Source organism: Arvicola amphibius, chromosome 12 (assembly GCF_903992535.2).
Source record: "Arvicola amphibius chromosome 12, mArvAmp1.2, whole genome shotgun sequence".
In the NCBI taxonomy this organism is placed as follows: Eukaryota; Metazoa; Chordata; class Mammalia; order Rodentia; family Cricetidae; genus Arvicola; species Arvicola amphibius.
Window position 1 is genome coordinate 61,126,694 of NC_052058.2, and position 26,783 is coordinate 61,153,476.

Consider the following 26,783-nt stretch of genomic DNA (forward strand, 5'->3'; position numbering starts at 1 on the left):
AGCTAGAGTGTCAGGGTAGACCTATGTTTCTGCAACTTCACGGCTGATAATCCCAGTAGTGCCATCAAGTTACATATAAATCTATTAGTGGGTTGATTCATTAACTAGGTCAGAGTCATCATGTTCTAATCTCTTCTCAATGATTAGATGTACACATGGAAACAAAGGCTTCTACATGAACCTTTTATGGAGGATACTTCATATGCAGACCATGCTAACCTTTATTGTCTACCTCCCACAAAGTATCAGGCCATCGACAAAATGAAGCTAAGTGTGACCTCTGTCTGATTTGGAAGAAAATTTCCATTTCTATTTGATAAAACTAAAGCTTTTACTTCCCACATTTCTATTAGTTTTCTGATCTTGAGTCACTTTCTGAGCTCTGCTTACATCATTCTAGACTCTCTCTAGCTCACTTCTCCAAAGTTTTCCAGATTTCTCCTGCAAACTAGTTCCAAAGGCTTCTCACATTGTCTATCATATAGTAATGACAGTGACCCTACTTCTTCGAAACTATTTTCTACCAGCCAGCCTCCAGGCACTATAATAAATGCTTGAGATGACCACACCTTATTAAGAGAAAGAATTTATTTTTGTTCATGATGTCAAATGTTCTAGTCCAGGACTGATTGGCCATGTTGCTTTTGAGTCTGTGGTGAGGCATCATATCACAGCCATAACATATAACAGCAAAACTGCTCCCCTCAGAGCCAGGGAGGAAAAGGAGAGTAAAGGGAGCAGGACTCACAGTCTACTTCAACAGCAAATCCTTGGTGTCCTGAGTACTCTAGTGGATACTATAACCTTCCAGTAGTGTTCTCTGAGGACCAAACCTTTAGCATATGCTAAATGAGGATTTTCTGGGCACAAACTATAGCAATAAGGCACAATCCATTTGCTGTTAGTGTCTTCATTTGACAAAGGAAAAGTGAAGAAAACAGGCTTAATAGAGAACCAGGAGTTCCATAATTAGGAGCTGTTTATGAGAGGTATAGGAATATACACCCAGTTATTTAGCACTAGGCTGATGATTTGAGTATTCCTTTGACCTTCCAAAAGAAGAGTCCCACTTTGCTCTCCGCTGCTCTCCAGAAGAAGGACTGCCATGCTCCAGCGGCTCTGCCTGTGCTGGGTAGGGCCTTGCTTGAATATGTGCTAGGGGAGGAAAACATGCTCAATCCAGACAGTGAGTTTTGTCTCCTTGGCATTTAACACAGCACCTTTGAGTTCACAGTTCTTGTTTCTGTGCTAAAAGATGGTGGAATAAGAAAAACTGAAGGTTGAATTGTGATTTCTTCAATCTGTTTTCAAGTTAGAAGTGGAAGGGCTGGGGGTTGTAGAGGAAATTGGTGACCATTCTCTCAGGTTGGCAGTGGTTCTTTGCCAAAGGATGCTGCTCTCCTGCGGGTGGCAGTAAAGCTCTACTCATAGATGTGCAAGTGATTTAGCAACACAGCACTGAGTTCTGTGGCCTTGGTCTTTCCTCTGTTGTGTCTCTCCCAAAATCATACCAACACCTCCCTTTATTTGATTTGTTTTCTATTTTAGTCTAATGTATTCTCTTGTCTTATGATAGATTAATGTGGAAACAAACCAATAAATACATATACAGGACTTCTACTTACTGTAGAATGCTCTCAGGTAATTTTGTTGCAGAAATAATGCATTTTATGAAATAGGGATCTATATTGGGCAGAAAGTCCATTATCACAGTGCATTGCACATATAAAATCTTATTTTAAGTCTGTTGAGGCAATGCTTCATTGTTTATCTCTCATAAGGCAGTCTAAAGTGCCAAGAATCAGGGGTAGTTTAGTAAGCATGTCTTTGTCCCAAGCAGCCAGTAATTAATTTGATCTCATTGTACCCTCAGAAATATGAGACCATTTGGCAGAGACAGAATAAAACCTCCCTGCCCCATTTTTGTGAGCAAAGTATGTTCTCAGCATAAATTTACTCAAGCTTTCAACTCCCTTGCTTAAAAATCTTTCTTCTCTTTTATCCTCCACTGCTTTGCTTCCTTCTGCCTGTTAGCACGGATATGTTCAACACTCCATTCCATGACCAGCTTCCCAGCCATGTTCTTAATCTCATCTTCCTGCCTCACTTTTGAGAAGCCATTACAGTAGTTCTCCTATTTTGTTCAGGTCCTGGGTTATGTGTGCATAATGAGGAGAAATAGAGATAATATTTGTTGTCCTAAAGTTGTCATGGTTGTAGTGGGAGAGGCTAATGAGCATATGATTAAAATCATCCTGTCTTTTAAGGAACTTTGAGGCCAGGCATAATGGCATACTCCTTTAACTCTAGAATTCAAGAGGCAAAGGCAGGGCAGTGTTTCACTCCAGCCTAATCTATACAGTGAATTACAGGTAGTGTTAGAGTTAGGGCTAGAGTTGGGTTAGGAATACATATCAAGACTCTGCCTCTAAAAAGTAAAAGTAGGGGGAGGTTTGGCAACCTAAATATGGGGTACCAGCTTTATACTGGAAAAAACAGGAAAGATTTTTAAAAGATCATAACTAAACTGATAACAGAATATTTTAGGCAGGGCTAGCAGCATGCAAATGTTCACAAAAGGAGAAATTCAAATGGCAAGTAAATATTCAGCATCTCTAACCATCAGGGAAATTAAATTAAAACTAAAGATGGCCCAGCAGTTAGAGCACTGGCTGCTCTTCCAGAAGATCTAGGTTCAACTCTCAGTACTTATATGGTTAAGCCATCCTTAACTCCAGTTCCAGGGTATCCAACTTCCTCCTTTGATTTCCATGATCATTAGGCATATATTTACTGCACACACATGCATGCAAACATTCATAAAATAAGTATTAAATATTTTTAAAAAACAAGTAATAACAAATGCTGGGAGGATATGGGAAAAGAGTAACCTATATCCACTGTTGTATCCATAATTAAAATCTGTATAAAGTCTACTCAGAAAAACTAAAGATATAGCTACTATATGACCCAGCCTTCTCACTCCTGGACGTTTACCCAGAGGACTCTTCATCCTAGATAAGTGCACATCCTTGTTTATCATTGCTGTCTTCACAGTAGCAAAGAAGTGAAATCAGGTTAGATGTCCATCAACAAAATGGACTATGAAAATGTGATACATAAATACAATGGTATTTTATTCAGTCTTAAAGGAAATTGAAGTTATGAAAGTTTGAGAAAAATGAATGGAACTGGAAAACGCTGTATTCACTCAGATGACCCAGATGCAGAAAGACAAGTATGATATGTTCTCCCCTTGTTTTCTTTTGTTTTTATTTTTCAAGACAGGGTTTCTGTGAATAGCCCAGGCTGTCCTGGATCTCACTCTGTAGACCAGGCTGGACTTGAACTCATAGAGATCTGCCTCCCTCTCCCAAGTACTGGAATTAAAGGTGTGCACCACTACTGTTCGGCACTATGTTCGCTCTTATATGAAGAACCCAGCCTTTATCTGTAAGATATGTGTGTCCAGGGAATGTAAATATGAGTAGAGGCCAAGAATAGAAAGGGGCCCATTAGAGTGGGAAAAGTAACCGTGAGGACTTCAGGGAGAACATGAAGAAGACAATAGGACAAATGATGGGGCAGGAGGCTGGGACAGTAGTGTAGCAGGGAAGGTGGGGGCAGAGAGTGAAAAGAATCAGCTGAGTGAAATATGAAAATCACATGTGGAAATGTGCTACTTTTTAAGCTAATTTAAGTGAAATATATAAAAATAAGATAAGTTGTTAGTGAAACTGTCCAACTTGAGTCCTTTAGTATGAGGTTCAGAATGTCTTTATATTGCTGTTTGTCTATTTGTTCATTTTCATCTAAAACTAGATTTTTTAACAATCTATTTTTATTTTATGTATATGAGTGTTTTGGATACACATGTTTCTATGTACTGCATATATGCAGTGCATATAGAAGGCAGGAAATGGCATTGAATCCCCTGGAATAGGGGTTGCAAATGTCTTTAAGCCACCATTTGGATGCTGGGACTCGAACCCAGGCCCTCTGTAAGAGCAGCAAGTGCTCTTAACTGTTGAGCCATTGCTCTAGTCCCTGAAACTAGATTTTAACCAAACTAGTTAACATTCTGAAATTTACTCCTTTATAAAATGAAGGGACAAGAAAATACAATTTGTAAGGCTCTACTTCTCTTTCATGCAGACAATATGTCAATCTATGCTATACACATATATGTATGTTTATCTTTATGTATATGTATATATACACCTCTATGCATTTTAGATTTAAATACATACATGTATTTGTATTTGTATATGTCTCATATAACTTAATCATTTAATGAATAGATGGCAAAAAATTATAATTATGACATTTTTTAAGGTGCTTGACTAAATTTATATGTGGTTATATTACTTAAAAAGAAATTGGCAGAGGGCCCGGAGAGAGTGTGTACTGTTTTAACAGAGGACTTGAATTTAGTTCCCATCATCCATATCAGGTAGTTTACAATCACCTGTAACTCCAGCTCCAGGGGAATCTGATACCTCGATACCTGTGCTCATATACACACACCCATACACACACACACACACACACACACACACACACAATTAAAGTGAAATAGATCTTTTTGCACGACAGGATAATATAAAATTAAGAGAATATTCTACTTAGTGTATTTATTTATAAGTGAATACCAGAAGTTTCTAGTCTACCTAGGAGTCTGTTTTAGAAGCATGTTTGAATGTTACTAGTGTGCTGTTGTGATCCTAGTGCACACTACTGTACTATGCTCATCCTATCATATTTATACATACTTAAGTAATATGTTGAAGCTATGCAGAAGCTGACTTCTGTTAATTATTTGACTGGTTTTACTATTGTGATATCAATGGATTCTCAAAGTCAATCATCAGATAATCAACACTTTAGTGAGCAAAATTAGTCTATTTCCTACTAAAAAGCAATACTAGCAGCCCACAGAGATAAAGAGTCATGAAAATGTATTGATCACTGATAGCCTCTAACCAAAGCCCTAACTGTGTAATCCCAATGTCACTGTACAGCATCTACAGGTTGTGGGGTGCACCTAAATGTCCTTTTAAGAAATTTTTAGGGGCTGGAGAGATGGCTCAGAGGTTAAGAGCACTGACTGCTCTTCCAGAGGTCCTGAGTTCAATTCCCAGCAACCACATGGTGGCTCACAACCATCTACAATGAGATCTGGTGCCCTCTTCTGGCCTGCAGTCATACATGGAGGTAGAACACTTTATTGTAAACATAATAAATTTAAAAAATCTTTAACAAAAATAAAACAATAATATCAATCATCTCCATACTTCTTCATCATCCCCAGCAGAAACTGTGTATTTCTCATTGTCTTCCCAATTTCCATTCTATTTTCAGTTTTATGAATTTGACTATTCTAGGAACCTGAAATAAGTGTAATGACAGTATTTGTCCCCTTCACTTAGCATAATGTGTAGCCCTTAATTTTGGCAATCTTATTACTGTTATAATGCACCGACTCACTGCTTAGGGCCTTTGGCTCAAGTGTCCATTAGACAAGTGGTGCAGCAGAATCACAGTTCGCTCTCCCTACTGTGGAGCCAGTGTTTGCCCCCTTAACTCTAGTGTGTGTGCATGTGTTACACCTTACAGATATCTGTAAAGAAGAAACTTAACTCTAGTGTGTATGCATGTGTTACACCTTACAGATATCTGTAAAGAAGAAACTTCTTATATCCCACATGCTGGTCACACTTACTAACTTTCAAGTTCCCTGCTTTTTCATCTTGTGCAGCAGGGGATTCTTAGATTGTAGTAAAATCAGGCTCTATTTCACAAGTATTGCTTTTGTAGGATGAGTTAAAAAGAAAGCTTTTTAGTGAAATTATTTAAAGACTGGGTGTTTAAGATAGTTGTTCCAATTTGTAAAAATGTTACTGGTTGAATAGGACAGAGGTAGAAAAACCCAGAGCCATTATATGAACAAATGATTGAATTTAGACTGCTGAACTCACTGTCATAAATGACCATAAAATTAAAATATTCACTGCTCTTGACAGGCTAGAATAATACTTGATTCCTAAGTTCTGCTAATTCAGTGTTCTTTCATCGTCTCTCAGATGTATGAAGTCATTCCTGAATGGCATGTAATGCTGTAGTCAAACACCATTTTACTGGAACCAGTCACTGTGTGTGAGCTCATCATAGGGAGATATTATCAGAAGCCTTTTGTCAGAGGCTGTCATTGCTCAGTAAGTTCTTATGACACTTTTTATCTGTGCGAGTTGCTAGTATTGCTTTTCAATATGAAATAGACGAATTTTGTTCATTAAGGTGTTGACAATTTGATGACTCACTTTGAGAATCAATTGCTGTCATCACAATGGTATAAACCAGTCAGAGAAATTGCAACTGAAACAAATTTATTTGATACTCAGTTTTTGCATGTTGAAAGAGGCTTAAATATTCTTCTTTTACTAGAAATATAGCAACTAATACTCTGGCTTTCTGTGTCTCTCATCTTGCTTTTCTTTGATGGTAACAATTTAGTTTGAGGAAAGTTAAATTAATTTGAAGCAAAATCATTCATTTGTAGCATTTATAACATTGAGAGGTATATTTTTAATTTCTATTTTTAAAAATAAAGACATACATGAAAAAGGAGCTATAAAAAGGTAGTTTTAATAGATAGAATATTCCTCTCCCAGTGCAGAGGATTTTCCTAAAAGGTATGTATCCCAACTCCCTGCCATCATTCAGACTCTAGCCGTGTGTGTGTGTGTGTGTGTGTGTGTGTGTGTGTGTGTGTGTGTGTGTGTGTGTGTGTAAACGTTTCCACAGGCCCCTAGGGTATTGTCTTCATGTGCAGGTTAAAGCTAGGTCATTCCTATATCTACATCTCACTAAAAGGGAGAGGAACAGAGAGTAGTAGAGAATGGGAAGTTTCCTTTTATGCAAATAAATAAATCACTTTTATTTACATTCATTGAGTGAAAGTTTTGTTGATGGCCACGCTACTCTGGAAGAACTAGGGAAATATAGTTTGTTCCTCAGTAGTCATGTGTCTTGCTACAGTTTTAATCTGTACAGCAGGAGGAACACATTTTCCTAGAGAATGATTGCAACCTGTCAATCTGCTGCACTAATCATTCAGTATTTGTGACCAGCTTCGTTCACACACAGACACTTCCTCCAATGGAGACACACCAAGGCGTCATTTAATTACTTCAAAATCATAGGGTTTGGGTAACCTGTATGTCTGTGTTGTAAACAATGGGGTGCTCTAAAGGGCTTAGAGTCCTAGGAACAAGGAGCCACAGAATTACACCAAAATTCGAGCTAAGAACAACCACCTGGGACTTGGAGCTATGCTTTTACCAACAATGAAAACAACTGGATTACTCATCAGAGTGTCTTTACACATCTTCTGATAAATTGAATATTTAACATGAGTAGGAAGTAGCAGACACGACAGACAAGGATGAGAGATGATAATTGAACATTGAAGAAAAGTTCAAAATGTACTGTGTGATGGCGCACGCCTTTAATCCCTGCACTTGGGAAGCAGAGGCAAGTGAATCTCTGTGAGTTTGAGGACAGACTGGTCAGCAACAGAAGCAGCAGCAACAACAAAAATAACAACACCAACAACAAAAATTTTACAGAAAGTTAGATTCTTTTCATGAAATTCACTAAAGGGCAATTTCAGCCTGTTTACTACAGATGAAAGCAAGACCTTCACTACTGCAGCTAGACTTTTCACCATCCAGAACTATCTTACCAAGTGAATGATGCAGCTAAAAAACAACCATATACCCCAGCCCCAGGCCTGGCCTTTTAGAGACTTTAGTGAGTGGATCATAATAAAACTGGACATGGTGGCACAAGCTTTTAATCTGCACTTGAAGACAGAGGCAGATGGTTCTCTGTGAGTTTGAGGGCAGTTTCTCCATATAGTGAGTTCTAGGCCAACCAGAGCTACCTAGTTATATCCTGTTTTAAAAAATGATAGGTTGATAGGTAGGTAGGTAGATAGATAGATAGATAGATAGATAGATAGATAGATAGATAGGATACATACATATAAGTAATAGAAAAGAAACAAAATGAAAACTACATAAAAGAAACAAAAATTAAAATATGTGGAGAATTGTCCTCAACTCAAATGCCAAGTGGCTTCAAAAGAAAAAATATGAGGAAGAAGAGAGCTAACAGTGTATGGCCAAGAGAAACCAAAGAGGAGGGACACCTCAGAGACTCATGTAAAGATAAGTGTTCTGTGCAGCAACCTGACCATAGTAGTGATAGTAGATGCTGTGCAGGATGAAAAACCTAGGTGACAAAAGAAAAGAAAAGCGATGAATTCTTTCTGGGGCCTGCTGACCACTTACTTGGCTGTGAGAGCACTGGGAGCAAACTGTGGCTGGAAGTCAGAACAGATTGAGGCCAGGATGTTTGGCCAGTGTGCTTTATTGTTGTTGTTATTGAGACAAGTTCTTATTTGCCCTAGGCTAGCCTCCTACTTCAAATATAGATGAAGATGACCTTGAATTTCTGACTCATCACCAAGCCTACTATAAGTGATATAGGGGATTAACTCGGAACTTCGTACATGCTAGACACATACTACACCATTTGAGCTATATTCTCAATCTGGACACATCTCTTAACATGTCTTTGGATTGTCGAATCTTGCCTACTCATAGCATCTTTCCCAAATTACCTTCCTTGGAGAACTAATTTGAATATTAAAGATCATAGAACTCAGAAACAGCTAAATTTCTTTTTAAACTCGGCCTTGCTGCCTGGGAAGTCTATGAATTTTTTACTGATTGTGCTGGCTGTATTTTAAAGGATCAGCAATGGAAAGCAAGCCACGGACGATTTCTTCTTAATCTTTAAATTATAAGTGATTCTCCATTAATCATGAAATGGTGGACGGTAATATATTTCAAATATGACCCATTGTGTTTTCATTGACTACATGAGTTCTTCAGACATTCCTATCTTTTCTTGTATTTTGGAAGTTGAGAATATGTATGTCATAGTATTTCTAAGTACAGTATTGTCATCTCAGTGATTTCAGCGTAGAGAATTAAGTTTTGTCCTTAGGTTAAAACTAGTTTATCATTCAAATACCAAAATAAAATTAACAATTTCAATTAAAGGAATTGCAAGTATAATTATAGTAATCTTGACTTGGTATTTTATTTTATATAGGCAACTACAAGTTAAAGAGAAGAAACCAGAGTTCTTTCTCTGCGCACTTGTTGCTTAGACAATATTTCTTTTTTTCATTTCAGAGCAAAGACAATAAAGCTGTCTCTAGTCTTTGAAGAACTAAGAAAAAGCAATGCCCAGGGCGAGTTGAGTTCTGTAGGAGCTACTGAGCTCTTATACTCCCTGTCATGCTGTCATGTATGTGCACCTACACCACTTCCCTTTCGTACAGACCACGAGCTGTGCAATGGCAACAGATGCTGAGGCCCCACTGCCTTTCCCACAGAATGCTCTGTAGATCGTAGCAGGACTGTGTGGCATAGTGGTAAAGCTAGAGGCCAGAGTGCAAAAGAGAACAAGAGAAGGGACTTCGGTCTCCTTACCTCTTTCAAGGTTATATGCCCAGTGACTGAAAGAGACCTTTCACTGGACTCCACTTCTCAAAGGTCTTACCAGCAGTAGCAGCAGGGACACTGCTGATGCAGACTACAACTCTTGAGTTTGTTTTTTCCTCTTGCGGTCTTAGTCTGTTTTGTGTGGTTGCTTTCCTTCTCTTTTCTAAACTAGTTGACAGTAACATGTATTATCCAAAGCTCACAGAACACTTTAAATGGCAACATTATGGTAACTTTATTGTTAAATTTAGATACATTTCTGTTTTGTACTAAACTCACAGTGACTTGGCTATTTCCAGGTCTGAAATGGTCTTTTCATTTTTCAGTGGCTAGTCCTTATGATGGTTATAGGTTAATAAAATAGCCTTTTGGGGAGTGAACATTTTGGTATCAGTTTTTACATTCTCAAGGAATCACTGCACTTAACTGGGTTAAATCAACTAAGTCATTTAGTGTGTGTAAACATGGATACCAGGGAGAAATAAACAACATTCAAGAAGGATACATTTCAAAATGCTTCAAAGTTTTCTGTTTCTTTATATTACTATGACTTTTTAAACTCAGTTTCTTTGTGAAATTAAAAAAAAGTAATTGTCTTGCTATAAGAACATTTAGTATTGTAGAGGGAAGAAACTATAACTGAAGCGTACTTGGCATCTGCTACACAGAAGTAACTCAGTCATTCCCAAGTAAACCCACAGCTTACTGTGTCATTTCCCTGTGGAGTATCTGAGGAAGAGAAAAGTGAATACTAATTTATAAATGTCAAGGGGTCATTATAGTTGATTCTTGCTTGCTAAAAGAAAGTTCAAAAGCCATGTAAAATTATAATACTTTAAAAGTAAAAATAAATCAATGACTAGAATCTGCTATGGCAAGAATCTTTTTTATTTAATATTTTAAAAATTTCCATCTCCTCCCCTCTTCTTCCCCCTTCCCTCCCCTCCCTTCCACCCATACCCCCACTCCCTCCCTCTCCAGGCCAAAGAGCCATCAGGGTTCCCTACACTATATGTTAAGTCCAAGGTCCTCCCAACTCCCCCCAGGTCCAGGAAGGTGCTCAACCAAACTGACAAGGCTCACACAGAGCCCATCCATGCCATAGAGTCCAAGCCCATCGCCATTGTCCTTGGTTTCTCAGTCATCCTCCACCGTCAGCCTCATTCAGAGAGTTCAGTTTGGTCGGATGTTCCATCAGTCCCATTCCAACTGGACTTGGTGATCTCCCGTTAATTCTGTCCCACTGTCTCAGTAGGTGAACGCACCCCTCACAGTACTGACTTTCTTTCTCATGTTCTCCCTCTTTCTGCTCCTCATTAGGACCTTGGGAGCTCAGTCCGGTGCTCCAATGTGGGGCTCTGTCTCTATCTCCATCCATCGCCAGGTGAAGGTTCTATGGTGATATGCAAGATATTCATGAGTATGGTTATAGGATCTGGCCTTTTCCGGCTCCCTCTCCTCAGCTGCCCAAGGAACTAGCTGGGGGCATCTCCCTGGATACCTGGGAACCCCTCTAGAGTCAAGTCTCTTGACAACCCTAAAATGGCTCCCTTAATTAAGATATATGCTTCCCTGCTTCCATATCCACCCTTCCTATATCCCAAGCATCCCATTCCCCCAAGCTCTCCCCATCTCCCCTTACCCCCATCCCACCCCACCCAGGAATCTCAGAAAGAGACTGTGTGTGAGAGCTGTTCCTCTCATTTTATATTCCTTTCTAGTACTGGGATTAAAGACAAGCACCACTACCACCCGGTTTCTATGGCAAACCAGTTTGACCACTTGGATTAAAGATGTGTGTCACCACTGCCTGGTCTGTAAGATTGATCAGTGCAGCTGTTTTACTCTATGAACTTCAGTCAAGCTTTTTTATTAAAATACAAATGAAGTATCACTACAGTGTCTTGAGCATTTATGAGACCTCAAAGCCTGCCTCCACAGGGACACAGTTCCTCCAAGACCACATATACTTCAACAAGGCCACACCTCCTAATAGTGCCACTCTCTTTGGGGACTATTTTCTCTCAAACCACTGCAGTAGTTAAGATGTTATTTCAGCACACAAAACTGGAAATAATACTATCTTGAGCTAAGGAAATAAATGTGAATATGTAAAAAGAGATCAAATTCAAGATACTGTTTGAAATAGGGATGGAAAGACTTATAGATGAATTGGAAGGTGGAGATAAAGTGAGGAATGAAAGGTATCCTAGTCCATCTGTGTCACAGTAACACAATATCTAAGGCTGAATGATTTGAATATTGAATGAATTCATAATTATGATAGCTTTAGGGTTCAAAGAGCATAGTGCAATCATTCTGGCAAGGGTGTATTGTGGGGTCACAGAATAGCAGAAAAGTAGAAAGGGAACTGGCCATGTGAGACAGAACATAGAAGAAAGTGAGACAACTGAGTACACTTCATGACAACACATTCCAGCAGGAACTAATGCTCTACTGCAGTCACAGTTCACCCCACAAGACCAGCTTCATTCTTCCTGAGACTAGGAACCCAGGACCCAATTATGTCCTAGCTCTTAAATGCTCTACAATTTTAGTGCTGGCTTTAGACCAAGCTTTAGCACATGAATCTTCACGAGACAAGCCATAACAGAACCACAGTAAAGGATGCTATGGAGATAACACTGGTTAATTTATGCAAGTATAGGGAAATCCACAGAGTCTTTTGAAATAAATGGACAGTTGACATTAATAGGATAAAAACATGAATTTATTAATATTTTCATGCCTATGAGAACCTTAAACTAAAAGGAATTTTAGATGGCTAAAGCTTAAATACTTTCTTAGAACAGATTTATATTATTTGCTCATGTGTGTGTTTATGAAGCCCAGACTTCTTCTGGTATTAAATTCTTAATCCACCTATCTTTACCTCCTAAGTTCTGGAGTTACAGGCATTCATATGCCACCAGGCTTCACTTTGGTACCACTGTTCTATTTCCAGTTTCTTTGTGAATAATATTTTGGCTTCTATATTTACATGAAGACGTGTGTTATTTGTCTTTCTGTGCTTGACTTACTTCATAACCTCTAGCACATTACTGTAGATGATAGAATTTTATTTTTAGGGCCAAATATTATGTTGGAGGTGTGTGTGTGTGTGTGACATTTTCTGTAGACACTCATTATTTGATACCTGCCTAGGTTGATGTCATCTCTTGGCTAATGTGAAGAGTTCTGCAAAAACATTGTAGTGCAGATGTCCCTTCAGCATGCAGATTTCTGTCCTTTGACTGTATACCAACCATGGATCATGTGGTAGTTCTAGTTTTAGTTAGTTGAGGTTTGTTTTTTTTTTAGACCCTGCATAGTATTTTCTATAATGGACACACAAATTTACATTTCTGCCAACAGCTCCACTTTTTACCAGCATTTGGTATATTTTTAAATGATTTATTTTAGTTTTAAATTCTATGTCAGGAGGTGTGTTTACATAGATACAGGTGCATTTGGATACTAGAAAAGGGCTTCAGATCACCTAGAACTGGAGTTACAGGCAGCAGTGAGATACCCAGCTTGAGTGTTGAGATGGAAACTCCAGTTCTCTAAAAGAACAGCAAGTAATCTAACCACTGTTTATTTTTGTCTGTTTCATAGTTGCCATTTTAACTGATAAGGTGACATCTTACTATGTCCTGATTTATATTTCCCCAGTGACTAGTGATGTTGTACTTTGCCATATACCTTTGGCTATTTGTATGTGTTCTTATAATGAACATCTACTTATGTCATTTGCCCATCTTTAATTGAATTATTTGGTTTTATTGATGTTGAATTGTATGTGTTCTTTATGTATCCTGGAGATTAATCCCTGTGAGATAAATACTTTTGCAGTTTTTTTACAATTCTGCAGGATTCCTTTCTCTCTTGATTGTTTCTTTAGTTTTCAGAAATATTTTAACTCGCTAGAACATCCTTTTGTCAGTTTTTGGTCTTGTTGCCTATATATGAGTCCATATACAAAGAGAAAAGTTTTGTCCAGACCAGTGTCCTAAAGCGTATCTCGTTTGTTCCCCTCCAGTGATTTCAGAGTTTCTGTTGTGATATAGTTTGAGTTGATTTTTTTTGTTTTTTTGTTTTTTTCATGGTTTATTTTTTTTATTTAAAAATTTCCATCTCCTCCCTTCCTCCTTCCCCTTCCCTCCCCTCCCCTCCACCCATACCCCCCTCCCTCTCCAGGCCAAGGAGCCATCAGGGTTACCTACTCTATGTTAAGTTGATTTTTTTCACATGTTGAGACATAAGAAAGTCCATTTTCTTTCTTCTTTATATAGATATTCAGGTTTTCATAGCACTGAGTGTGTTTGTGTGTACAAGTGTATATGTGTATTTCCATACATGTGTTTAGGCACATGTAGAGTTCAGAGGTTAACTTCAGGAGTCATTTGTCATTTCTCAGGTGTCACTTAACTTGGTCTGTCACTGCTCTGGAGCTCACCAATTAGGTTGTAAGACCTAAGGATTGCCTGTCTCCTCCCGACACCGTGTCACATTCTCAGGTCTTGTGTGTGTGCTCTAGGAGACTGAACTCAAATACTCACATTCACATGGCAAGCACTTAATTAACTCTCTTGTTAGGGTTTCTATTTTTGTGAGGAGACACCATGACAATGGCAACTGTTATAAAGGAAAACATTTCATTGAGACTGGCTTTCAGTTAAGCGTTTAGTCCATAGTTATCATGTCAAGAAACATGGTTGCAAACAGGTAGAGAGAAACAGGTGGAGAAATAACTGAGAATTCTACATCCTGATCTACAGGCAGCAGGAAGAGAAAGTCACAGCCTGGCTTAGGCATTGAAACCCCTAGCCCACCCCAAGTGACACTCTTCCTCCAACAAAGCCACACCTACTCCGACAAGTCCACATCTCCCAGTGCCTCCTAAGCATTCAATATCAGTCTTCAGGGGCTATTCTTAACTGCTGCAGTAATTGAAGTATCTCCTCAGCACTATAGCATTATTTATTGAAAAGACTCTTTTCTCAAAGTTTTTTTTTTTTTTTTGTCTTTTTAAAAATCAGTTGGCTTAGATGTGAATTTATTTCTTGATATTTGGGTTCTTTTTATTGGTTATTTTTTCTGCTCTTATATCAGAATTCCATTGTTTTGGTTCTTAGTGCTAAAGTTAGGTGTGATAAATGTTCCCAGCTTTGTTCTTGCTGATGATGTTTTGGTTATTTCAGGTCTTTTGTGCTCCCATATTATTGTTTGTTTGTTTGTTTATTTTCTAAAACTATGAAGAATGTCATTGGCATTTGATAAGACTTTCCTTGGCTAGTATGGACATTTTGGACAGTATTATTTCAGTCCATGGACAACTTACCATTTTTGCATGTGTGTTCTTATTTTATTTCATCAGTGATTTGTAGTTTGTACTGTCGACACCATCTAGTTCTTGAATTAAATTTATGGGTTTGTGTTTTTGTTAACTATTGTGAATGAGATTGTTTTCTTTATTTCTCAATAGTTCTGTTACTGGTATATCAAAAGTATTGATCTTTGTACAGTGAATGTTGAACTCCGTGACCTCTCTGAATTTGTTATATATTTAAAAGCTTTTTTTAGAGTCCTTAGGTGTGTGTGTATATATATATATATATATATATACATATATATATGTATATATATATACATATATATATGTGTATATATATATATATATATATTCATGTCATCTGTAAGCAAGGACCATTTGAGTTCCTCCGTTACTGTTGGAATGCTCTGTTTCTTTCACTTGTCTTTTTGCTATGACTAATGCTTTTAACATTTTATTTAATGAGTGGTAGAGTGTCTTGTTCTTGATCTTAGAGGGTCAATATCCTCTTCCCATTTGAATGATGTAAGTTATGAGTTTATCATAAATGACTGTTATTGTATTAGGTACATTCTTTCTATATTGAATTTTTGGAGAGTTTTCTTTATGAATCATTATTAAATTCTGTCAAATGGTTTTCCTGTGTTCTCTGAGATCATGATATGACTTTCTTCCTTCATTATATTGCTACAATATATTGCATTTCTCCACTTGTGTATATTGAAACATATTTACATCTTTGGGATAAATCATCTTCATGATTATGTATAATGTCTTTTAGCTACTATTAAATTTATTGATTTTGATTTGATAATATTTTCTTGAGAATTTTTGCACCTGTTTTCAGCAAAAATGATTTGTCTGCATTTTTCTTTTCTGTAATACTTTTACTTGACTTGTGTATAGAGTATGCTGACCTTATAGAATGGATTGGAAGGATTTCTTTCCTTTTTATTCTTTCTGTCACCTCAGAACCCTTTCATAGAAAATTTGTTTACTTATTCTACTGTATATTTTTTCTTGACAAATTGAAATCAAATGATTATAAAGCTTCTAGGTGAATATTGTATGAGATTCTGTTATTCATCAGCTTAGTAAATGTTTGCTGGATATGAAGAACCCCTATTAAAAGGCACCTGTGACTGGTAATGTCTGCCTTTTTTGGGACTGCATATTTATATTTCCATCATCATTTAATGTATGATGGGAGAGATGACATCAAGGCAGGAAAAATGGGTATTTAATGCCCTGTCAAGCACATCAGTGGTCCTAGATTAACTTGTAGACCATTATGGTGTTTCTGTGTGATGGTTTAGATGAGGCAGGAGGTTCAAGAGGACACTAAAATGGATTTCTTGGAAACAGGGATGTTATTAGAAGAGTTATTGACACTGTATACAGATAGACTAAGGGTCAGTAGCATGGTTGTAGCTCAGAGGATAGTTCAGGCCCATGCACCAGAGATAGATACAGCATGATGGGGCTTCCAAAGAGAAATAGAGCACTCAAGGCAAGGGAGGTCTCTTACCTTTTTGAAGGGGGGAGCTTCACAAGACATGGATGCTCACTTTACCACTATATCCAGGAGCTCTGATTCCCAATTGGAGGTAGGGAAAGGGATGGGAATCAGTGTGGCATTTCCAGGTGAGATGTCCCGGCACCAGCAAATTGGTGAGCTTGGGATCTACAAACAGAGTTTCAGTAGGGTCCCTGTCAGTATGTGAGAAGAGGCCTGATCATTCTTACAACATTGTACTTCCTTAACTTTAAAAAAACATTTTAATATATTCTTAGCTGGATATGGTAGAACATGCCTTTAATCCTAGCACTCAGGAGGCAGAGACAGATTTTTGTGAGTCTGAGGTCAGCCTGGTCTATAGAGCGAGTTCCAGGGTGGCTAGGGCTACACAAAGAAACTCTGTCTCAAAAAAAAGCAAAAAATAAAAATTATTTTAATATATTTTTTATATCTGAGTGGAACCCCGTGAGGTCACATATTGATTTTTTTCTTTAAACCAGTGGTTTTCAAGTCTAGTTGAATCTAATAACTTAGAAAATCAAAGCAAGATAATTGGAAGTTCTAAACCAACAGTGGACTATGCTCACTAGAGCTAGTTCAGACAAGTCTGCACTGTATAGCAAGACTGCCTCAAAACAAACAAATAAACAAACAAAAAACAAGTAGAAATTTACCTGGGAGCATTTAAAGAAAAATAAGACCTATACTCCATTCTCAGAGAGTCCATTCAGTAGATCTTATGTGGCCCTAGAGTTTAAAAAAAATCTAGTAGTCCTAGATCCAAATATTGAAAACCTCTAAAAGTTATGGATTAGGGAAATTTTTCCTAAAGAAATCCTATTATTTAACATTTTAAGTTAAGTCTTCTTAGTAGCAAATGAGGCTGGGGAAAGAATGTGAGGCTAAGATCACTGTGATGCAGACAAGGCTCCTTAACATAGTCTTAGCTTTGCTCTTCTGAATTTGTCATTTCCTTCTGAATCAAGATACCATAGTCCCTCAGTATTTTTATAACTATTATGTCCATCAGACGACTTTCTTGGATCCAACCTGTTTAACTCTACTTCCTTCATTATTTAAACAATTCAAAATAAATTTCAAAATTTCAAGTATTTAACTGTTTGCTTTAATTGCAGCTACCATTTGTTTACATAGGAGTAGAAGCAACTTTGCGCTCATCATTCTAAATTCTTGGGTCAGGAATACGTAAGAAAAGATCAAAGAGAGAAAGTACTGTTTCTCCACCGTGCATCAGTTGTAGCAACATGAGAAAAACATAAATGTGTGTTATATAAGAATTCTATCACGCAGGATTCTTTATAGGGAAATGAGTACCCAAAGGAATACTTAAATTCAAGAATTCTTATACTGAATTTGGTGAAGAATGGAGTTCTAAAGAAAAATTTACCAGGAAAACTAAGAGTGGTGAATTCGAGGAAAATTTAGCAAGGCCCATTCAGTAGGCTTTCTCCACTTCCCCAACTGAAAAGAAAGTGATGCGATGTTTCATTCTTAGAAGAGATTCTTCTGGCGCACACCTTTAATCTCAGCACTCAGGAGGCAGAGGCAGGCAAATCTGTGTATTTGAGGCCAACCTGGTCTATGTAGTGAGTTCCAGGACAGCTAGAGCTGTTACACAGGGAAGCCCTGTCCTGAAAAACCACACACACAAATGGGAACCCTCTGATGGCAGTGTTAGCTTGCTCCAAGACAGCTCCCAGATGTCTTTTAACACTTCAGTCTAAAACGTCATTTCTGAATAACATAACCTGAACCCCATCACTACCCACCTGACCTCAATCAAATAATTTATTGTTTCCTAGCTCAGATACTCCCTGAGTGAAATGGGCACAGTTAATTATTCAGATTAAATGTATTCATACATATTAAGTCCTTAGCATAGTCCATGACCATTAATAATCCCTCCATAGGGAAAAAAAAGTTGTCCATACTTTTAATTACTTGATGTGCAAGTTGCTGTATTAAGCCCGACTTTGCGGGGAGAAGAGCCTGCCATAATTAAAAGAGCCTATCAGATAGGGAAGGCCCACATGTTTTTTATACTTATGTGTTACTATCCTCATGCAGCATAGGCTATGTCAATATTGAGGGTGGACAGCCACTATTAATATTCACAAGGGAGGAGGAGGGAATAATCACCACCACAAAAATAAAGGAAAATTTACCTCTACTCTTACTTTTTTTCTTTTTGCTAGCTCTGAATTCTAATGATTCCATTTGAAGCTGTGAGTGAATGTGTATGTGTTAGTAGGGTGGAGTATAACAAGGCTGTACACCCTATTACAACTTGGACTTGTCCACTTTAAAAAATGAAGGTCTCCATCTTGACATGTTCATTTGCAGAAACAAATACACTTGTAATACAGGAGTTGACCCATATAACTCCCTTACAGAAAATATTATTTTTTATTGTGACAGCTGTTAAACTAGCTCTAGTATTCTATGCAGCATAAAAGATGTCAGAGATTGCCAGTTTAATGGAATTGGAGATGAACCAGAGAAGGTTGAGGCGATTAACAATTTGCAAAATTAATGAAATACTCATTATTTTTCACAGTTGCAAAACACATACATAAATGTAAGAATGAAATACTAGTCAATCTTAGAGGATCACAGATTAGCTTAGATTCTATGTAATTATTTTATCTGATCAACTTTAATTTTTAAAAGCCTCTTATAACATATGTTTGTACCTTCTGCTCAAGCATGAAAATAAATATGAGCTTTATATACACTTCCAGGAAAGATGATGAAAAAAAAAACCCCTGTGATAGTGTTGTATTTTAAAATTATGTCAGAAGCATGGCTTCAAGAAAGAAACTTTGTGTGAATGGACTTTGGCAGAGCTTCCAAAACTATAGACTATAGGGACCATCACTTAAAGCATAGATATGCTGTATTATCAAAATACATATTTAAGAGTGACTATTCTGAGGCAGTGGATCTCCTCCACCCAGGCTCCTCCTACACCCAACCATTATGAAAGTTAGATTCTTTCTGAGCAGATGGCAGGTACAAGTCCTGGACCAATTCTATGCAGATACAGATTAAAGTATAATTGTGATAAAATGATTTTTAAATAGGCTAATTGAAAGATAGCAAACGCAGGAAATGCTGAATTTCCTGCTGCATGTATGTACTCTTGGATCTTGGCTTCCCGCAGGTTTCAAGGCTGTGACCTGTCACTCATCTGTTGTCTTGGTCTTTTCATCAATAAGATATGTAAGTTATTAGGTCTTGATATCTTCTAGAGCCTGAGAACTCATATTTTACAATGCTGTTGTAAGATCTAGAATATTTTTTCAATGTGGTCATTTCAATGTGTATTGAAAGACATTATTTAGAACCTGGAAACAACCTAAATGTCCCTCAACCAAAGAATGGATAAGGAAAATGTAGTACATTTACACAATGGAGTACTACACAGCAGAAAAAAAACATCTTGAAATTTGCAGACAAATGCATGGAGCTAGAAAACATCATTTTGAGTGAGTAACCCAGACACAGAAAGACAATTATCACATGTACTTACTAATAAGTGATTTTAAAACATAAAGCAAAGAAAACAAGCCTACAAATCACAATCCCAGAGAACCTAGACAACAATGAAGACTCAAAGAGAGACATACATGGATCTAATCTACATGGGAAGTAGAAAAAGACAAGATCTCCTGAGTAAATTGGGAGCATGGGGATCTGGGGATGGGAGAGACAGGGAGGGGAGCAAAGAAAATGTAGAGCTCAATAAAAATCAATAAAAAATAAACACAAAAAAGGAATAAACACCTATACCTGAGGCAGCAGGAAGGATTGTCAATAATGCTCACAAAATCAGCCCACAGGAGACCCAGTGAGAATCAGGGAAGATTAACCTAGAGAAAAGAAATTAAGTCTGTCTTCAAATAGTTTAATTAATGTCACATGGTGTGTAGGGTAGACGTGCCCTCTCTTATTATAAAATACTTTAATTGTGATAGATGTCATATTAAAGGCTCTAACAAAAAGAGAAGTAGTACAAAAAGAATTTTTGAGAAATGGATAAGTGTATGACATTGATAGTGATAATTGTTTCATGGATACATATTTATCCCTAGATACATTATATCCCTTCAGGTTCCCAAAGATGTGGTAAGACACCATGACCAAAAGCATGGGGAGGAAGGGATTTGTTTTGCTTACACTTGCATTTCACAGTCCATTATTTAAGAAAGTCAAGGCAGGAACTCAAACAGCAAAACCCCGAAGGCAGGAGCTGATACAGAGGCCATGGAAGAGTGCTTACTGGCTAGCTCCTTGTGGCTTGATTATTCTGCTTTCTTATAGCACCCATGGCCACTTACATCAGGGTGGCAGCACTGGCCGGGCCCTTTCCACATCAATTGTCAATCAAGAGAATGCACCACCTCTTATCCACAAGCCAATCTTGTGTAGGCATTTGTTCAGTTGAGGTTCCCTCTTCCAAATTGACTCTAGCTGTGTCAAGTTGACATAAAACTATCACATACATTAAAGTCATATACATTATCTCTCTACAGTTTTATGTTTGCCATTCATATCTTAGTGTGTGTGTAACATATCCAGGACTTACTACAGGTTTCAGGTTTCTGAATACAGTGCTCTTCTAATAAATGAGATGTGCAGTAATAGAATGGCTGCCTCCTGAGCTCCTGTCAGTGCAGATGTTTGGAGCAGAGACAAACCAAATGTCTTAGGGGAAAAAGCTGTAGGGCAGTTCTTCCATTAGTTAGACCATCACACTGAAGATGGATGTGCCAAGTTAATCCAGAGTATTCTCAAGCTGCTTTGCGGAGGGGATCATTATCTTCTGCTTGAAACAAGCAAGAACAGTCACAATATAATAGCGTTCTTCATCAGTTTGCCCTGTCTCACAAGAGGCCAGAGATTCCTTAAAAAGAAAACAAAAGCAAACACACACACATACACACATATGCATGCGTGCACAGACATAAAACCACATAGACAAGTCTACAAAATTTCTCAGGGACCTTTTTTTCCTTCAAATTCCTATGAATTTGTAACTTCAGTCACCTACCACAGTGTCAGTTAATTATGTTGTATCATTTATTTTATACTCTATTTCTTTGATATATGAGTTACAAGTGTAAAGTAATGAGACTCATTTCCCTGTGAGATGACTTGTAAGCTCAATCTCATTACATTTAATTTTTGCCTTTTGTCAAGTGCCTGAATAATCCATACCATTGGAAGCAGCATCTGATTTTTTTTCTTAAAACAGAAGCATGTAGTGCAATGTTGGGTGGAATTAAGACTTGAATGAAAGAACAGTGTTGATTGTGTGTGGTTTTTTTTTCAGTGTTGAGACACCAGTACTACAAAGGGTGTCATCTTTGACCTTTGACCCGATTTTGGGTCTTAGGAAATTGTCAAATTTTAAATAATTCGTCTTTTAAAGAGCAGTCAGATAAAAGAGAACTAGCTAGAGAATACTTTGGCACCTTTACTTCCCTAGTGCAGGAAAAGCACTGGTGCTCAATCTGTGCCGTCAGAGGGAGCCAAAGGCTCCAGTTTCCTGGCAGTATTTTATCAGTCTTTTGCCAGTTTTTTTCTACTGTTAATATGTCCAGTTCTCTTTACCTTTCTTAATCCTAATCCAGATAAACATAGCACTTAGAACATTTTCTCCTCTTCCCAGGTAACAATGAAGAAAACTACTAGCTGTTGAGTATTCACTATGTCCTAGACTCTATAAAAGTTTTTTTTTATATGTGCAACATAAGTTTTCATAGCATTTTGGCCAGGTAGGTGATGTTGCCTTTTTATTGAGACTAAGAGAGTGTTAAATAACTTTCATATATATATATCCAGTAAATACAACTAAGGGTTGGAAATATGGCTGTGTTGGTTGATAGAGGCTTGACTAGCTCTCCGTTTCATGCCCTGTACTATAATAAAGTGGTGGTGGTGATGGTGGTGATACAAATGTAACTAAAAGATGATGTAATAATCAATACCTTATTGTGTTCTTAGAGATGTATTTAATTCTCAATACTCACATCTGAAGGATTAGACCAGTCTCACTAGCCTACTTCTGTCTCCCTCCATTGTAGACAACAAAGGTATGCCTATATCATAGCCTACAGTATTTTTTGTTTGTTTGTTTGTTTGTTTTGGTGTTTGATAAACTCTGTTGTAGCTTCCCCTTTGGATACCTGAAAGTTGGGGAGTATTTGCTTTTTCATTTTTATAGCTAAAAAACTCACCTTTCCTTTTTTTTATAACCTAACAATTTTTAAATTTTCATATTCACAATTTAGACCTGTGAATTCAGTAAAATATGCTTTTCATTTTACAGTGTAAATCTTTTTATGTCCTGAGCATGTCTGGCAATCATGGCACAGAAGAGTGGCTCATATGAGCACTCTCAAGTATGATACTCTCAAGTATCTCAGAGTTTTATTGCTGTGGAGAGACATTTAATCAGGGCTGGTTTGCATTTCAGAGGTTTAGTTCATTATCATCATGGCAGGAAGCATGATGACATGCAGGCAGGTATTAGAGAAGTAGCTAAGAGTCCTTGCAGGCAAGAGGAAAGAGTGAGCTACTGGGCCTGGCTTGAGCTTCTGAAACCTCAAAGCCCACCCCCAGTGACACACTTCCTCAAACAAGGCCACACCTCCAATAATGCCACTTCTGTGAGCCTATGGGTACCATTTTCATTCAAACCACCATACTACTGACCACTTGCTTCCCAAGAGACCAGAAAATAACACCTCTAGTCATTCCACTATTGTTTTGGGACCATTGCTGGCCCTTTTCCTTAATCCCCTCTCAATGCAAAGGAGTTAGAGAGCACCACACTCAAGCATATGATTCTGACATAAACATTCTTTTGAGGTAGATATGAAAAGCAGACATAAGACAAACTCTTTGCCTAAAAGTAGAGCATAAATGCCCCTTGTGAAACTGTTCCTGCCATTCCCCATACCAGGAAGGAACTAGCAGCCTTAGGGACAGAGATAATATGACATGGACTATCTACAATATGGAGTGTATTTGAAAGTCTTCTAAGTAACACTTATCTACATAATTTTCTCCATATATACGCCATCCTGCAGTTTGTCACCCTAGAAGCTCAATGTGCTTTTTCTTTGCCTTGTTATTTCTCTGAAAAAATATTGCTCTTTATTAAGATGTTATGCAAGCCCAGGATCTGCCACTCCTCCAAGTGCCTTATTCCTCGGTGCCTCCATGTGTCTGTATCCTGCAGGTATTGAACTCAGTTGTTGTCCCACCTGTGGTCAGATTTATTTGCAGAACTCCAACTGAGAAGCAAGGTAGATAAAGATTTTTCTCTTCTATGGATGATTTATCCAAACTCCCTTGTTATCATGTGGATATTTCTTAGAATAACAAAAAAAGAAAAAGAAAAACCCCTCTATTATGGTAATGTAAGAAAATTTGAGGTGGGCATTGGTGGTGACTCATGCCTTTAATCCCAGCACTGGGAGGGTAGGGGAGTTCCGGAGGGGAGGACAGAGGTAGGAGAATCTCTGTAAATTCGAGGCCAGACTGGTTTATAGAGTGAACTCCAGGACAGGCTTCAAAGCTTCACAGAGAAACCCTGTCTCAAAAAAACAAAACAAATAAACAAAAAACCTAAACAAACAAAAAAAGAGGCATGTTCAGGCACCCTCTCCTCTGCTGCCCAAGGACCTAGCTGGGAACATCTTCTTGGACACCTGGGAACCCCTCTAGAGCCAAGTCTCTTGCCAACCCTAAAATGGCTCCCTTAGTTAAGATATCTTCTTCCCTGCTCCCATATCCACCCTTTCTCCATCTCAACCATCCATTCCCCCAAGCTCTCCCCAGTTCTCCCCTTCTCCCTTCTCTCTCCCCATCTCCTCTTCTCCCCACCCCCACCACACCACACACACACACATACACACACACACACACACACACACACACACAAATCACATACACTAGATCCAAAGTTTTCATGGTAAAAAATGTACTTTATAAAAGCTTTTTATTAATCCATATTTTTATTGTTTAATTTTGAGATTATAGTTTAATTATATAATTTCCACTTCCTTTTCCTCCCTTCAAACACTCACATATGTCCCTTCTTTCTCTCTTTCAAAATCATGGTCTCTTTTTTATTCATTGTTATTACATATGTATATGATTATGTAAAAAACAAAGCCTTGCCAGCCAAGTGTTCTACCATAGAACTACATCCTCAGCCCTTTGTTTCCGAGTCAGGGTTTTGCTACATAACCCAGGCTGTCCTTGAATTTATGATCCTCCTGCTTTCTCAAATGCTAGTATTATAAATGTGTATCACCATTTCTGGTGGAATCTTAAGGTTTGTTTTTGTTTTTAGTTTTTAGTTTTCTTGAGATTTTGGGAACAAATCAAACAACATTTTGTTGAAGGAGGCAATAAATCTCTTCTTGTTTCTTTTCCCTGTAATCCCATTACCATAGTTATTCTCTCTCTTTTATTTAGATTATAAGGACATGTCAGTAAATTTGCATTTGATAACTTCCAGATTCGCAGCTCCTGTGTGATAGGCTGTCCTCAAACTCAGAGATCTTCCTGCCTTGCCTCCTGAGTTCTAGGATTAAGATCTGACTTAGAGATTTACAAATTTTAAAACATAGTTGATTCATAATGTTAGCAGCCTCTCTAGGGAAGAATTTATTTGATCAGAAATGGCCAAAACTATATTTTGTCTAATAAAACATCAGAATTAAATTGCTGTTTATCAAGGTCTGTGGCATATGAAAATTATTTTGTTTTAAGAATTTCAAGTTTAATAGTTTCTAAATAGTACTTGTAGTGTTGCACAGTAGGCTTTTTATTTAACATATTACATGTATATAAATGTGTCCAGCCTTCCCAATGTGTTGTATTGCTCTGTATACACTGCAACTACATGTAATTACAAAAGGACACAATATTTTCATAAACTCTTTAGCTTGAGGGTGTGTCAGTTACTGAATGCTGGTGCATGCTCCTCTGTTCACAGTCTGTCATTTTACCCTAACACTGATCTTGTCTGAAGATTTGGGTAATGTGACAAGGATCAGAGCTTCCCACTTTAAACACACAGAATAAGATCAGATTTCTATCTGTTTTTACTAGAAAGCAAGAATGAATAGGGTCAGCCTTTTAGCTGTCTGTCTGTCTGTCTGATTTTACTGTGAGCACCACATGTAAGGAGAAGCTAGTTCATCTGTCTGTGTGATTGGGATTCAACAGCATAAACTGTCAGACTAACACTGATTGAAGGTGGTCTGGGAAGGGAAAGCCTATCTGTCCAATGGCTCGCCATTGGCTTCTTATTACAGCATTCTCCCCTGAGACTCACTCTGCATGCTCATTCACCTACCTCCCCCTTCTGCTCGCTCCCCTTCCTTTCTTACCCCTTCATTACTGATTCACAGCTAGAGGCAGCACGGTGGCGGCAGCAGCAGTAACAGGGCAGCAGCAGCGACAGCCACAGCAGCAGGGCTGCTTGTCAGGAATCACGGATTGCAATGAGCTCATCCTTTTCTCCTTGCAGCTTCACAACTGCCCTGGCTTCCTGGCTACTGCCGCCTGCTCATACAGAGATATATTCTCTCTCTCTCTCTCTCTCTCTCTCTCTCTCTCTCTCTCTCTCTCTCTCTCTCTCTCACACACACACACACACACACACACACACACACACACACACACACAATCACAGTCACACATGCTAGAGCCCTCTGAGCAGCTTGTCCATCTTTACACATGCATCTGAACTCTTCCTGCTACGCTCCTAGCCATTTTTTCGGGATTCAATTGCTTTTGCCATTTCTTATTTACATCAGCCTTTGATTTCATTCAAACCAATCTACTCCAGGGCTTATGCATAGTTGATAATTTAGCCAAAATGTTTTTCTTGTGGCGACATTAGCTGACAGTTCCCATCATAGACCATCTTGTGCATCCTCCTGGGGAGACGTAGCCTGGCTCCCCTCTCTCTGCAGTTCTTAGGATTGTGGATAAGAGATCCAGCTTTCTCATTCTGGATACCTATTTACTGCTCATGGAAGAAGGGGTACCCTGCCCAGCCCCAGCTGCTAAGCTCACACCTCCTGTCAGAAAGTCCCAGGACATGCACGACGAGAGGAGCAAGCTGGTGAATGAGTATGCATGTCGGGTGCTGGAACTTCTGGGGATGGGGCATCGGCTGTTTGTTCCCCGGCTTCTGGCGGTGAGACTGTTTTTCATTGAACTTAATTTGTAGAGAATTTGTGTCGTCCTGTGAGAATGTTGCTGTAGAGGCTTGTGGGTTCCTGGTTTCTTCCCTTTTCAG

General features: G+C 38.2%; 1 protein-coding gene across 4 annotated transcripts in view; it reads left to right on the forward strand.

Moving 5' to 3' along the window:
- Positions 1-26,783, forward strand: part of Rabgap1l (RAB GTPase activating protein 1 like) — a 639,610-nt gene that overhangs the window by 471,989 nt on the left and 140,838 nt on the right. Inside the window, exon 1 of one of the 4 annotated variants that reach the window (XM_038349605.1) lies at positions 26,514-26,681. The exons of the other annotated variants lie outside the window; for them this stretch is intronic. Within the exon in view, the coding sequence (XP_038205533.1) occupies positions 26,514-26,681 (168 nt within the window). Of the gene's footprint in view, positions 1-26,513; positions 26,682-26,783 lie in introns of those variants that run through there. 4 annotated transcript variants of the gene reach the window in all.